At 38.3% G+C, this 13,417-nt stretch overlaps 2 protein-coding genes across 6 annotated transcripts in view; both read left to right on the top strand.

The window, feature by feature from the left end:
- Window positions 1-7,308, top strand: part of mboat2a (membrane bound O-acyltransferase domain containing 2a) — a 31,428-nt gene extending 24,120 nt beyond the window's left edge. Inside the window, exons 6-13 of one of the 2 annotated variants that reach the window (XM_026307277.1) lie at window positions 414-468; window positions 1,545-1,731; window positions 2,351-2,543; window positions 3,039-3,142; window positions 3,233-3,297; window positions 3,648-3,780; window positions 4,625-4,776; window positions 5,439-7,308. In XM_026307277.1, coding sequence (XP_026163062.1) covers window positions 414-468; window positions 1,545-1,731; window positions 2,351-2,543; window positions 3,039-3,142; window positions 3,233-3,297; window positions 3,648-3,780; window positions 4,625-4,776; window positions 5,439-5,619 — 1,070 coding nt within the window. In that variant the 3' untranslated portion in view covers window positions 5,620-7,308. The remainder of the gene's footprint in view (window positions 1-413; window positions 469-1,544; window positions 1,732-2,350; window positions 2,544-3,038; window positions 3,143-3,232; window positions 3,298-3,647; window positions 3,781-4,624; window positions 4,777-5,438) is intronic. The other variant, XM_026307285.1, reaches the window with a different exon arrangement.
- A 1,070-nt stretch (window positions 7,309-8,378) lies between these two features.
- The window catches only part of kidins220a (kinase D-interacting substrate 220a), a 41,564-nt gene continuing 36,525 nt past the window's right edge, over window positions 8,379-13,417 (top strand). For 3 of the 4 annotated variants that reach the window (XM_026299871.1, XM_026299890.1, XM_026299882.1), the window contains exons 1-2: window positions 12,566-12,697; window positions 13,152-13,250. In XM_026299871.1, coding sequence (XP_026155656.1) covers window positions 12,566-12,697; window positions 13,152-13,250 — 231 coding nt within the window. Of the gene's footprint in view, window positions 8,512-12,538; window positions 12,698-13,151; window positions 13,251-13,417 lie in introns of those variants that run through there. The other variant, XM_026299865.1, reaches the window with a different exon arrangement.

Here is a 13,417-nt window from a genome sequence, read left to right as displayed (position 1 = left end):
GCTGTACTGTATAAACTGACTTTCATTATGTGCTTGTGCAGCAAAATAGTTAACAGGCGCTGCTCAAATTTAAGGTCTCAAAAACAAAAACGGTCACTAAAGAGTCAGATTCATAAGTCATCCTTTCACACTAGCATCAGAGGTTTAATAATGGCCAGAGAAGTATGGTTTAACTAAACATAGCCTTGCACAATGAGCAGTACACTCAGCCTTACATGTACCCCCACAGTGCCAGAACTGGCATGATCCCTCAAGTGTTCAGGCTAATAAGTGGCATCCCCTCAGGTCTTAAAAACAAAGCGCGAACTAATTAAAACAAATTTACTCGGATATGATTTAGCCCAAAGAACAGAGCTAACCTTCACTAACATTCTTGCTCTATAAAGATAACCACTATCTGTGTCTGCCTGCAGGTTTGACCAAGCGAGAGAGCCAGCTGACCCCCAGTCAGAAATACCTAGCTATCAGGTATGTGACTCAGGTATGTTTTTGCTATTTCAGGTGATGTGTGAAATCATTCGAGTTGAATAAAAAAAAAAAACCAAAAAAAAAAACTCCACATCGATGGAGGTTGTAATGAATGTAAAAGGGTGTAGGGAGAGAGTTAATATGTGACAACATAGCTGAACACAGCAGAATGCAGGGCTGAGATAACAACAATAATAATAGTAATAATATTAATGTGTATTAATGCAGCACTTATCAAAAGCAGATATCACAATGTGCTTTACAATGACAAAATGAAAAAGAAACACTAAAAATACCATAACCTGCATTCACATGTTAAATGGTATTATAGTTATAGTAGCACTTTTCCACATTCACATGCACTCAAAGCAACTTTTACATTTGCCCATTTACCATAAACACATACAATCACACACACACACACTCATACTCCAATGAAAAGCCTCCAGGGGAGAATTGGGTTTCAGTGTCTTGCCCAAGAACAGTTCGATATGTGAACTAGAAAAGCCTGGGATCTAACTACCAACCGTTTGGTTCATGGCTGACCTTCTCTACCTCCTGGTTGCCGCTCCACATGAATACATAAATCCTAAAAAAATTACGTTATAGAAAGGCTAACCATAAATGTTGATCATTTTGGCATAATTCTTTGACAGTATTTCACTACACAGGTTGTGCATACATAAGAGGCCCCAAATATGAGTCACCAGAGCTTTGGTTTTATAAACCTTTGGTGCTCAGAGAAGGCTGCTGGGAAGGTGAGGAATTAGCATATAAAACAACAGCTCCTGCTGAGGCAGTAAAATTGCGGCCTCACCCAGCAGACTGAAATCATTTGAGATTACAAAATCACATAAACACAATGTCAGACTTAGTCACAACTCTCCTGTACAATCCTGTATTTGAAATTGATATCACCAAAAAAGATTAGGGTTTGTTGGCCTAAGGCATGGTTTTAGTCAGTCTTGGATTTTTGGACTGGACTGTGTTATGAACATGGAACAATATAATAGTAAAGCCATAAATACACTTTTCTCCTGACATATTTGCTCTTGTTTCTCCATGGGGCCCTGAAGTCGGATGCCCAGCTTACTGGAGTACCTGAGCTACAACTGTAATTTCATGGGTATCCTGGCAGGGCCCACCTGCTCTTACAATGACTACATGGCCTTCATCGAAGGCACATGCTACCAGCCACGCCACCAGGAGAACGCCAATGGCAAGGAGAATGGGAAGCACAAGCAGAGTGAACCCTCGCCCAAGGTACAACACTGATCTCTGGTCTCTCTTTGCACTTGTAAGAAACACTGGATAGTCCTATTCAATTCAGTTAAGTGGAAATGAAAATGTGGTTAAGATTTACAATAAATACACACTGCAGCTTTTACCATATGAATCCTTACATTAGATGAAGTCTGTGGTAAAACTGACTTACATTTTGTAACGGTAAGTCAACAATATTGTAAAATGCTTTAAAGAGAGTACTTGAACACATCATGAGTAGTTCTGATTTTGTTAATGGAGTCTTTAAACTATGCACTTTTCTTTTAAGTGCATATTTTAGCAACGTTTGAAAAATACCTGGAGTGGAGCACTTTTAAGGGGCCTAGGGTAATTATAATACATATGGTTCCCTGTAGAGGCTCTGAGACATTGCTGAGAATTTAATAGTCTGAATGTATAAACCTCAAGGTTATTTTTGTGTTCTTGCTACATAATGCATTAATTACAGCCCAAATTTTGAATGTATTTCTAGCTCATAAGAGAAAAGAACAGGGTGAAAAAACAGACATTGCTAAAAATAGCACATTCTTAACTACACCATCATGCCATGTGATGAGTTTTAACAGGTCTGTTTCTTTGTTTTTCACTCTCCACCCAGAATGGTGTCATCTCCAAGTTGTGTACATGTGCCATCTCTCTGTTCATCTATCTGTCGCTGTGCAAGCTGCTCCCAGTTGAGCACTCCATAGACGATGACTTTGTCAACTCCACGCCCTTCCATCTGCAGATCGTGTACCTTTACCTTGCCATGTTGGCACTGAGGCCAAAGTACTACTTTGTCTGGACACTTGGTGAGTGTGAACTGGCACATTTCCTGCTGATCATTTAATATATTTTTGAAAATGTAAAACCAAACAATATATGAGTTAGTGATAACCCTATGGATATCAAAGGAGACTGGCAGCATGACAATCAGGACATGTCATTGTCATTGACCAATCATTGACTAATCAGGACTAAAACTGCTTTGAACTTTTATGTAAAACAATTTGGTTTTATTATTTGCCGCTGCTCTTTTGAACTCACGGACCTGTTCTGATAGACTTTGGCTAGTTTTAAAATAGTGTAGGTGTTGCCAAAAAATCCCTTTTTTAAGAGCAGTTCTTGAGTTAACAGTGCCATCTAGTGCTGAATTGAAAACTGCAGCTCTTCATTTTTACATTTGAAGCTATGTCTCAATCTTTCGCTGCTTTACAAACTAATGTATTCTAAGGATGTGTAGTCTGTAGTCTTCCTTTACTGTTGCACTTATTGTGCTTAGAAATATTTCTACCTTTCTCCTGCAGCTGATGCTATCAACAATGCTGCTGGGTTTGGCTTCAATGGATACAACTTAGATGGCTCCCCACGCTGGGACCTGATATCAAATCTCAGAATTCTGGACATTGAGGTTAGGCTGTTTTAATGATATGTGCTATATCCAGATAAAGTTCATTTTCAACTCAAACCTAAAAATATATTCTTTTGGATCCAATTTCAGTTTGCCACCAGTTTTAAGATGTTCCTAGACAACTGGAATATCCAGACAGCTCTTTGGCTTAAAAGGTAAACACATTCAGGGTTTAATATTGTGCCATGCTTCATTTGTGTGAGAGCATATCTCAGGATTACCATTTTGGTTGTAGTCATATTTGACTGAAATCACAATTTGAATGATGCAAATGTTTATAGGCTTCATTATAAAATACACACAAATTATTCAAATCTCTCTGAGAAACAAACATTGGTGACTATATTTCAGTCTATAATGTGATTGACTTTGATGACACTTTTTTTTTTCTAGTTTTTTTTTTTTTTTTTTAATGGTTGCTGGAAATCTAGACTAAAACCATTAATTTCTGCTTGAACTGTTTCAACTGAGTCCTGGATGTGTGCCATGTCTGTCCTCTCCCCAGGGTATGCTATGAGCGCTGTCCCATCAACCCCACAGCTGCCACCTTCCTTTTGTCAGCCATGTGGCATGGGGTGTACCCTGGCTACTACCTGACCTTCCTCACTGGCATTGCCATGACTATGGCTGCACGTGCAGTGAGTACACTGTACAGTGAATATTGTTGTATTTTTTGCAACATTGTGCCAAATAGATAAAAATCATAAACCTAGAGTGGTTTATTTGCTATTGCAGCATTTTATAGTGTGTGAATGAGACAGTCAGTTTTCAAAGTTTGCTATGAATATTGATGTGTATGCTTTCCTCCTGCCCTGCCAGAGTCTAAGAGGTCTTTAGATTTACCACTGCTACTTAGCAAACCAACAACCACACAGCGGAATCCCTTTCCGGAGTGTATGTGGATAATGATAAAGTAGTATACCACTTATGTCTTACTTTAAGTATGAGGCCATTAGCACTAATCTATGCTAAGCCATACCTCTGCACTGTGGGCTTGTAAAAATGGAGCTTAGACAACATTTATCCAAAGACACTGGGATGATAGTACAGGAAAAACACACTATAATTCTGGAAAATCTGCTTGTGAAAGAAATTGCTAGGAGTGTAGATTTGTTGTGTTAGATGAATTGATGGTAGTGACTTTTTCTTCTTCATAGAAAATTGGACATAGGGACCACTGATCCAGGTATACCATAAAACTACTGGTCAGTGCCAAGCAGGAATGAAGAGTTATGAGATAGACAGAGACAGAAAGATGGCACAAAGAGACATGCGGATAATAAGCAGAACTGCCGTAATGCCAGTGCTCGTAAAAGATTTAAAGAAGTAGGTCATTTTGTCCTATTCAAGTGTAGTTTGCAGAGTAAGTGGAATGCGTTTTTTATTTTTATATTTTTACTTTACAGCTTCATTTACATGAACATTATGTTGAGAAATTCAGCTCACAGGATTTTTATTTATTATTTTTTTAATCTTTTCCAGGTAAGACACAACATCAGACCTTACTTTATGGTCTCTCATTCATATAAGTGCATCTATGATGTGATCACATGGGCATGGACTCAGGTTGCCATTAGTTACACAGTAGTGCCATTTGTCCTACTTGCTGTGGGACCGTCACTCAAATTCTACAGGTAAGTGTGTTTAATCAAATTGTGTGTAGATAGTGATACAATATTGCTTTGAACTGTATTGCCTACTGCACAGTCCATTAAACAAAGCATCCATGTATAAAAGAGAACACTATAAACTGATTTTCTGTAAAGTGATTAGTAGAGGGAGTTGTAAAATAACCATAATAATCCAGCTTTTAAATGTTCTGCCATGGTGTAGAAATGAACACAGAAATGAACATTAAGCTGGTTCCCGCTTGTTAAGCTGTAACAGTTAATGAAACAGCTTAATGAGTAAAAGATGAGGAGGGTTGATGAGGAGGAAATACAATGAGCAGCCTTAACATTGTTCGACCTCTGCTGCTAAATAAAGGCCCATCAATGGCCAGGGTCAATCCAAATTAGGCTGCTGTTAAATCAGCATGCAGCTGCTAGACAGTATGCATAACAGAATAGTCTGATAGAGATTGTAAGCTATATTTAGTTTACTTTGACATATTTTAATACTATGTCAGGAAAAAGTTCATTTATTTTGGGGGATTTTATTTTGTTTGTTTCCTTCCTATTTTATGGCAATCCATCTACAGATTGACAGATTAACTTTGACATTCTTTGATTTTGTTTTTTAATTCCACTCTTAACTGTTAGATAAGCTAATTCTGATTTTTGGGATGCCTCTGCAGGTCTTGGTACTTCTGCTTACACCTTCTGTGTCTGCTGGTGGTACTGGCTCTACCCGTCAAACCAAGGCGTCGGCAGGCCCAAGAGCAGCAGGAAAGCCTACAGAAGGACAGCGTACAGGACAAGCAGACAGGGCACAACAGCACAGACAACAACTGTAACCAGAAAGACAAAGACACATGAGGGTCAGGACAGTGACGCACAGTCCTTCCAGCAGCAGAAACACTGATCTGAACTAGAAACCACTGAGAGCTGGAGTATGGCGAGTCTGTTTACGTGACAAAGAACCAAATATCGGACGCTCTGAGATTCCTACAGAAAATATAATGTCCTGTCAAAAGTTCCAGTAGCAAGGTTGACAGCAGTCACACTTCTGACATGGATATGAGACCAGGATGTAACAATGACCACAGTGTAGACTAATGAGTGGTAATGGTTCCTTTGCATTGCATTAGTAGAAATGAAGACTTCCAAGCTGCCTTAAACCCTCTATGTACTCAGTTTGCAAGAACCTTAAATGCAGTTACACCATAGTGGTGTCAGGTTATATAAACAGAATAGAAGTACAGTATGTGGAGGGTTTTTGTCATTGTCTGGATTCAAGCCTCTGTTAGGTGGAAATGGAAAATGTGCTCACGTAAAAGAAATCTAACCTTTATCATCAGCTGCCAATTTCAAACAGGCCTTAGGATCCTCAAAACATTGTTTGATTTCAGTGTCTTTTTTAAAATCTTTATTCTAGACAAATTCACGTTGTATGTGTTTTGTATTTAGATGTTTGTGAAAAACACTATTTGAAATCCATTCTTAATGTTTTTTTGTTTTTTTTTAATGGATAAATTGACTTTTCCTGACATATGAGTCCCAAAGTTAAATTCAGATTTTTTCTGTCTCCAGCAGTGGAAAGTCTAAAAGACGCGATTAAGAGTTACTAAATGGATTTCCATTTCTTTTGCATTTTTCACATCTGCTGCTTTTTTTGACACATGACTCATCAGATAAATGTTTGCTTTAAAGGAGTTTATTTACCTTGCTGTGATTTAGAATACTTTTTAAGGATTTCTGACTTTGGATTTCTGACTATGATTTTCTTTTTTGAAGTATGTTCATGTTTTTCATGCAACAGGTTTCCTCTGTGTGCAAATGTCTTGAATTTGTAATACAAGTGTCAAAAATATTGAATCAATGTAAGTATTATATGATTGGTTAAAACACTGGATTGTTAACATCACTGTTGAACCTTGTACAGTCTTATATTCTACAAGTACAACAGAACTCTAAACAAGTTACCATATTCACTTATTTTACTGTCAAGAGGTTTTGTATCCATAATTAATACAAATCAACTGAATGTAAAGAAAAAGGTTTCCAAATAGATGCACCTTGCATAAAAGCACATACTGTATTCAGGCTACAAATAATGTAAGTGTGCAAATTGCATTTGCCTGTGAGGAAATCTTGTATGATTACTTATGTGTGGGACATAATGTTGTACAAATTTCAAAGACAGACCAGTTTGTTATGTCAGGTTAGGGTATGTTTCAGGATGCATTTACTGTATGGTATAAAACACACTGGTCTGTCATGTTGGTTTGCTCTGAGACTCACTATAAGCCTTTCATATCATTCAGTTTACTCTTTAAATCATGCAGTCATTCACACAGCCACCCTGTAATACATTCCTGTATCAAAAGGCATTTATTTAGGAATTTGCTGGAGAAAAAATAGAAATGTGTTGCAGAGAAGGCAACCTAAAAGCACCTCACTGTTTAAACACCCAAGGTGCATTTTTATGTATCTGTTAGAGCAGGAAATAGTCTGGGTATTTCAAGCATAAACACATTGAAGTTGTGCTTCTTTTTTTTTTTTTTTTTTTTTCTAAAAATGTGTCAGTAATTTGAGTTGATTAGATGTATTTGTGTTATGTAAAAATATAACAAAGCAGCAGAGGTGAGGTTTGAAGTATGAACCTTAATTTTACTTCTTTTTAAGACTTTTTAACATTGCATATTCCTGCCATAACTGCATATGTACCAGTATTTGTGTGATCCGTACATGTTGATGTGGTCTTAAGTAAACTATATGTGTAGCCTGGGCCCTGTGTAGGTGCGAGTGGCCCAACCAAGGGAAAGGGGATGTCATTGTACAAACATAGCGATTATTGCACTGCATGGCCACCCAAACCAGCAGATCAATGCAAACTGCTCCATACAGTATGTCCAAAGTGCCAAATCATGAATGGCGCATTTTGTTTTGTGTGTATGTGAGCATGTGTGCCTGCGTGTGTGTTTGTATGTGCGTGTGTGCCTGTGCAACATAACAGTTATTTTTGTGTCGGAAGGAAATATATTGAAAGATTTGTATGTATGACAGTACATTAAAATTCTGATTTGTGTGGCAAAATAAAGAGAAATTATTTTTAAACACTAAAATGATGCTTGAAAAATATATGGCTTGATTTTGTCTGGTAATGGTAATGATCATTGGTAAAATAAATCTTAAAAAGGTCCTGTGATGGACTGGTGACCTGTCCAGGGTGTACCCCTGCCTTTTACCTGAAGAGAGCTGGGATAGGCTCCAGCAGATCCCTGTGACCCTAATTAGGACTAAGGGGGTATAGATGATGAATGATGCTTAAAAAGCACAGGTACTGATAATTGTGTTATTAGTTAAACCTGTGCTTTTCTTACTATGACGTCAAAACATCTGCTAAGAAAAAGGTTTATGTTGCTATAAAAATGTTTTGGAGTAGGAGTGATAAGCAGCAGAAAATGGGAAAAAAAATCTCATGTAGTCTGTTTAATTTTCAGTGGACAGCTGTTCACAGTGCTGCAGTAGGCAGGGAGCCCCAGCTGTTCACGGTGACCATGTCAGATGGGTCTTTGCCTTTGTAGTATTATTAAGCATAGTACCAACGTGGAGGCGGAGCTTCGGCGTCCAGGGGCGGAGTCTGAGCAGGTTGACGCTGCTCTGTAAAGCACATGAACAACAACTATGGCATAAAAAGCTGTGTTTTTGACTATATTCCCTGGACAGGATTCAAGATACAGACGGATTCAGAGCTGCCCAGCGTAGGTAAGAGGACTTGAGTTTGTGTACTGTGTTTTTTTAAAATAGGCTCAGGACCTGTTGCAGAGCTAACATTAGCTCGTTAGCTGTTGGGAGTTGAGCTAGCTTGTGTTTGGTTGTTGCTTCCTAGTGATAAACACGATGAGTCTGTTGCTAACATCTCTTCCTAACCCCGTAGTAGTTACCTCAGAAAAACATACATTCCTTCTTCGCCTTTCTCTCTCTAGTCACATATGAAACCATACGATATAACTAATACTGTGCGTGTCGTCCAGATGTTTAACGATACTTTTTTGACGACCAGATCCCAAGACTCGCGAGTAGGTTTTTTGGGGGAAGTGTTCTGTTTTTCTTTGCTTTAATCTGAATTTTATTCTTCACCCTAATCGTAACAGACTTGTTTTACCTCATCCCAGTCTTAACCCAACTTAAATCAACCAGTTACCTGTTACTACTCCCGAGTCTTGGGATCTAACGTTCTCTGTTTTCTAACGTTGGGTCAGTAGCAGCCAGAGCAGCTGATGTGCCAAAGCACTTACAGTAATTTTACTGTAATTTTACTGAAACAGCAAAGACCCACAGAGTATCTTCATTATTGACACTATGTTGACACTGTGTCCTGCCTGGATGTTTGACAGCCCTCCAGTTTATCCCCAGCAGCTGTTCCAAGTAGCAGGTTTGCTCGGTTCCCATTTAAACCCCACTGAGCTCTCTCTAATCGATGACACACACTGATATAAAAAGACCAGCTCTGCCTCACTTCTTATTGAGGTTTTCCACGCAAAACAGTGAACCTGTTTTTGGAAGCAGACTCTGTGGTAGGGAACTGAATCCTCAGCAGTTTCAAACCCACGTGACAAACCTTAAGGAGCTGACTGGTTAAATTTAGAGATCCTGTCTTGTGTTGCCCCTTAAGTTTATACTGCCAGCACCCGTGTGTGTTCACATAACACCACAGCTGACTAAGGGTTTAAATGAACTTTTATGATGATATCTAGGTGTCTTTGTTTTTGTCTAAATACTGGATCAGACGGGACCTGAAAGTATGCCTGGGTGCTTCTGTGTATTGATATAATATTACTGTAGTCACTTGAAACAAGATATGCTTTAGGGTTTTGGTTTCTCGTATATGACATAGCATAAATTTGTGTCTTTTCTGCATTACACTGTGAGGCTTTTACTTTGGCTGTTGCTGATGCAGATTTTCAGAAATCAGGGCAGCTAATGGCTGTCACATGATTTTGATTTTTTCTTTTTTGGCCGATATGTTGGATCTATTTTCCTTTATGCAAATACACCCAGTAGTCAGGGGCAATTCTAGGATCAGACTGCCTTGTGCCCAGTGCTCTTTCTAATGACTGTCCTGGTCTCGCCCCTTCTTTCCCCTCTCTATCCTCCTCTCTTTCTCTTTGTGCTGTCACCAGATAACAAATTTAGCATCCAGTCACAGAATATAATAATCTAATCTGAAGTTATTTAATTTAAAATATTGTGCTTTTATTTGATTTCTGCCATGTTTAAGAATTTTATACATCAAACATTAGTGAGATATTTAAAGAAAACCTAGTTGTTCTTAGATTAGTTAGACATTTTGGCTTTAACTGAATACTTAGCAATTAAGTCATTTAAATGTGCTCAAGTGATTACAGTGAGCACATAAATATCAACCAAATATTACTTTATTGCACTGTTTATAAAATGAAGCCACGGAAATTAGGCCAATCTTAATCATCCCGCTCATCCTTTTATCTGTATCCCTTGGTGCTGAGCCAGTGCATGTAATGAATGGAAATCTGGTCGTGTGCCTATTGTGTTGGGAAGACATGGGCGTGGGCCAGCCCCGTCATCTCATATTCAGTCTTGAGTGAAAGGGGGGATGCTGAGGATGAGTGCGACAGTGCTTGTTGATACTGCGTGCGAGTGTGCAATGGATAAAGGTTGTTGCTGAACAGCCAAATATAAGTTTCACCTACACCAAGGTAAGGGCTTGTTCTGTTAACCTTTTTAGTGTTTTACAGAGTCCAACTCTTCTAGCAGCCTTAGTCATTTGTTTTAAAGGCTTCAGCTGTTTGTGTTCGGTCTCTGTTGGTTTTTCTATATTGAGACAAGATATGTGTGAGCTCCCCTGTGATTACTGCTCAGCAGAGAGAGCTAAATGTTTACTGATTGGTTCCTGTGTGCTCTTGCTGTCCACCCATTGTGCTGAGACACAAGGAGCCAAGGAGGGTGTGTCAACAGGCTCTTATTGCCTTTACTGAAAACAAAGGATTTTTTTTTTCTTTGTGTATAACACAGATATGACAGCACAGTAGGTGGTCCCTGACTAAAGAAACAGGGTCAAAGTTTAGAGAAAAAGCAAGAATATGTTGACATTCACTGATTGGCAGGTTTGACTGAATGGCCTGTTTGGGGCCTTTGTATTGGCAACCCAGCTGTCTTGTGATGTTTAAGCATTTATTGACCTCAGCCTGATCCTCTTGTCTGGAGGATTATGGTAAAAGAATGAGTAGCATGTTTATAGTAGTGTTTATGTCAAACCCATTGCCAAGGTAACATGCAAGCAATAAATGCAGCTCATTAATTTTTCATTGCAGACACACAAAGTCTGACCATGATGGAAGAGCTCAGCTTGTTGAATCATTTATGAGTGTTTCATCGATTGACTGAATCTCTACTAGAGAAAAGCAACTATATTTTTAAAGGGTTTTTATCTTTTAGGTGCTGTAACACTTTAAAAGCCTTGGACAGTTTGGCATTTTTATATAACTTTTTGAGAAAATCTTGTCTCAATGTAGAAAGGCAAATTTGTTAAAAAATGAAAATTTTAAATATTTCTAATTAACTTTAACTTCACTGCCAGGATATTTTTATTAGCTAAAGGAAGCATGTACAACTTGCTATGATTAAAAAGGGTTAGAATGATTCAGTAGATAGAGGAACAGGATTGTCTACGTCTGGATTTAAAATAATTCTTTAAAATGGTGTAACCTAATTATAGATAATCTCCCACAAACTGGGCCGTCTGCGTTGATTTGTCAATTGCAGACAACTAACTGCGTTTTACTGCTGTTTTCCCATCACTGCAAAGCAGTTTCTGTGAGAGTGTGCACACCTATTGCACTTTAAGGCATTTTATAAAAAACATCTTTTTTTTTTTTTTTTTAGTGTAAACAAGTTCCACAAAGTCCAATTTAAGGCAGTGAAGAAGAGTAGAACTGAGGTTGGTCTTGATATAATTGGAGCACACAGTCGAGTGCACCCATTGGATGGAAGTTTAAAGACTATTGTCTGTCTCCGGTGGTATTTGATGACTTGGTGCAGTTTCTTGAGCACAGCATTGTGATTGCTCTACTTTCATTATACCAAGCAGACACATTTCAGTGCATGTTTTCAGCATGAGCAAGCAGACTGAGTGAAACTTAACTGGACTGAGTGCTCGCTAGTTATAGTAATGAGCATGGCCAGTGCTTTGTCCTATTGTAACCATGTGTTTATATAGTCCTGAAGGTCAAGGGTTTATTTGTGGCAAGGCTCTTTATTTTTAGAAGTGTGTTTAATTCATATCTGCCTATGTATCAAAATTACATGCTCTTCTACATGTTGCATTTACTTTTAAAAGGAAAAGAAATAATCCAAAATCCAATTGAATTTGGTAAATAGGCACACAGAGGAAAGCCAATTAGGTGGTGATTTATATATATATATATATATATATATATATATATATATATAAATAGATCCTCTTCTTTTCTGATGATATTTCTTAATTTTTATACTGTAGCTGGCAATTGTAACCTACCCCCCAAAATACAGGACCTAGCACTTGTTTTTTTTGTTTGTATGGCATGCGAGTTGGATTTGGACAGTAGTTGTTTATTCCACAGCATCACTTCAAAGACACACCACACCCAATTGCTGGCCATGATTTGAACTTCGCTGCTGGTCTCATTCATTTAGCTGTGCAGACCAGATAGATGTTGTTGCTGTCCCTTGCACATTGTGAATCTTTATCTGCTTTCTTCTTGGTTTACAGTGCTGTACAGGTGTTTAGCAGTTAACCATGGATACCATCACCTCCCTGAAGATGACCTCTCTGGCTGTCCAGAGTCTGTTCAGCTACGTGGAGGAGGAGAACCTCTATGCCATCAAAGCACATCTGGACAAATTTAGAGATGTGGATAGCAGGAGTGATGTAAGTCTGTCATATCACAACAATCCTTTCTTTGGGCTAACATTGTTTATTGTAGGGAGGAGTAGAAGGCAATAGGATCTAACAAGGTTATTAGATCTTTTGTGAAGCTGTAAATACATTAATTATATTACTGAAAATGACTCATTTCGAATTTAGAAAACAGAGATACTGTACTAAACATTGGCTTCTTAAGGTTGACATTTTCTTTTATATCAGCCATGTATGAATTATATTACCTAGTTTTTCCTTTCATTGTTTTAATGACTTCTGATCACTTTGTAGATATCTGTTTTTTTGTGTTGATCAGGGTCAAAAAACACATTAAATTCCCCCTTTGATTCAGTGTTGTTAAAAAAAGAAAAAGTACTATAACCATCTGTTACTATATTATGTTCTCTTTCGGCATCTTTAAATCTTTACTACAGTTGCAATCCCTTCTCTCTCCATATCTCAGAATGGACAGACTCCCCTGATGGTGGCGGCAGAGCAGGGCAATCTGGCGATAGTACAAGAGCTCATTAAGAGAGGAGCCAACGTCAATTTGGACGATGTTGTAAGCACACACACATAACATCTCAAATTGCCTTGCATGAGCACCCTCCTAGCCACACATCTGTACAAGTGGCGTTGTGGAAATACTAAGAGTGTGTGAGACTCGTGGCACAGGTGAAAAACAATGCAGTCATTTTAACCACATCATCTACTTGTGAAAAAAAGACG

This window comes from Mastacembelus armatus, chromosome 22 (genome assembly GCF_900324485.2).
Source record: "Mastacembelus armatus chromosome 22, fMasArm1.2, whole genome shotgun sequence".
Lineage (NCBI taxonomy): Eukaryota > Metazoa > Chordata > Actinopteri > Synbranchiformes > Mastacembelidae > Mastacembelus > Mastacembelus armatus.
This window is presented reverse-complemented; position numbering and strand designations above follow the sequence as displayed.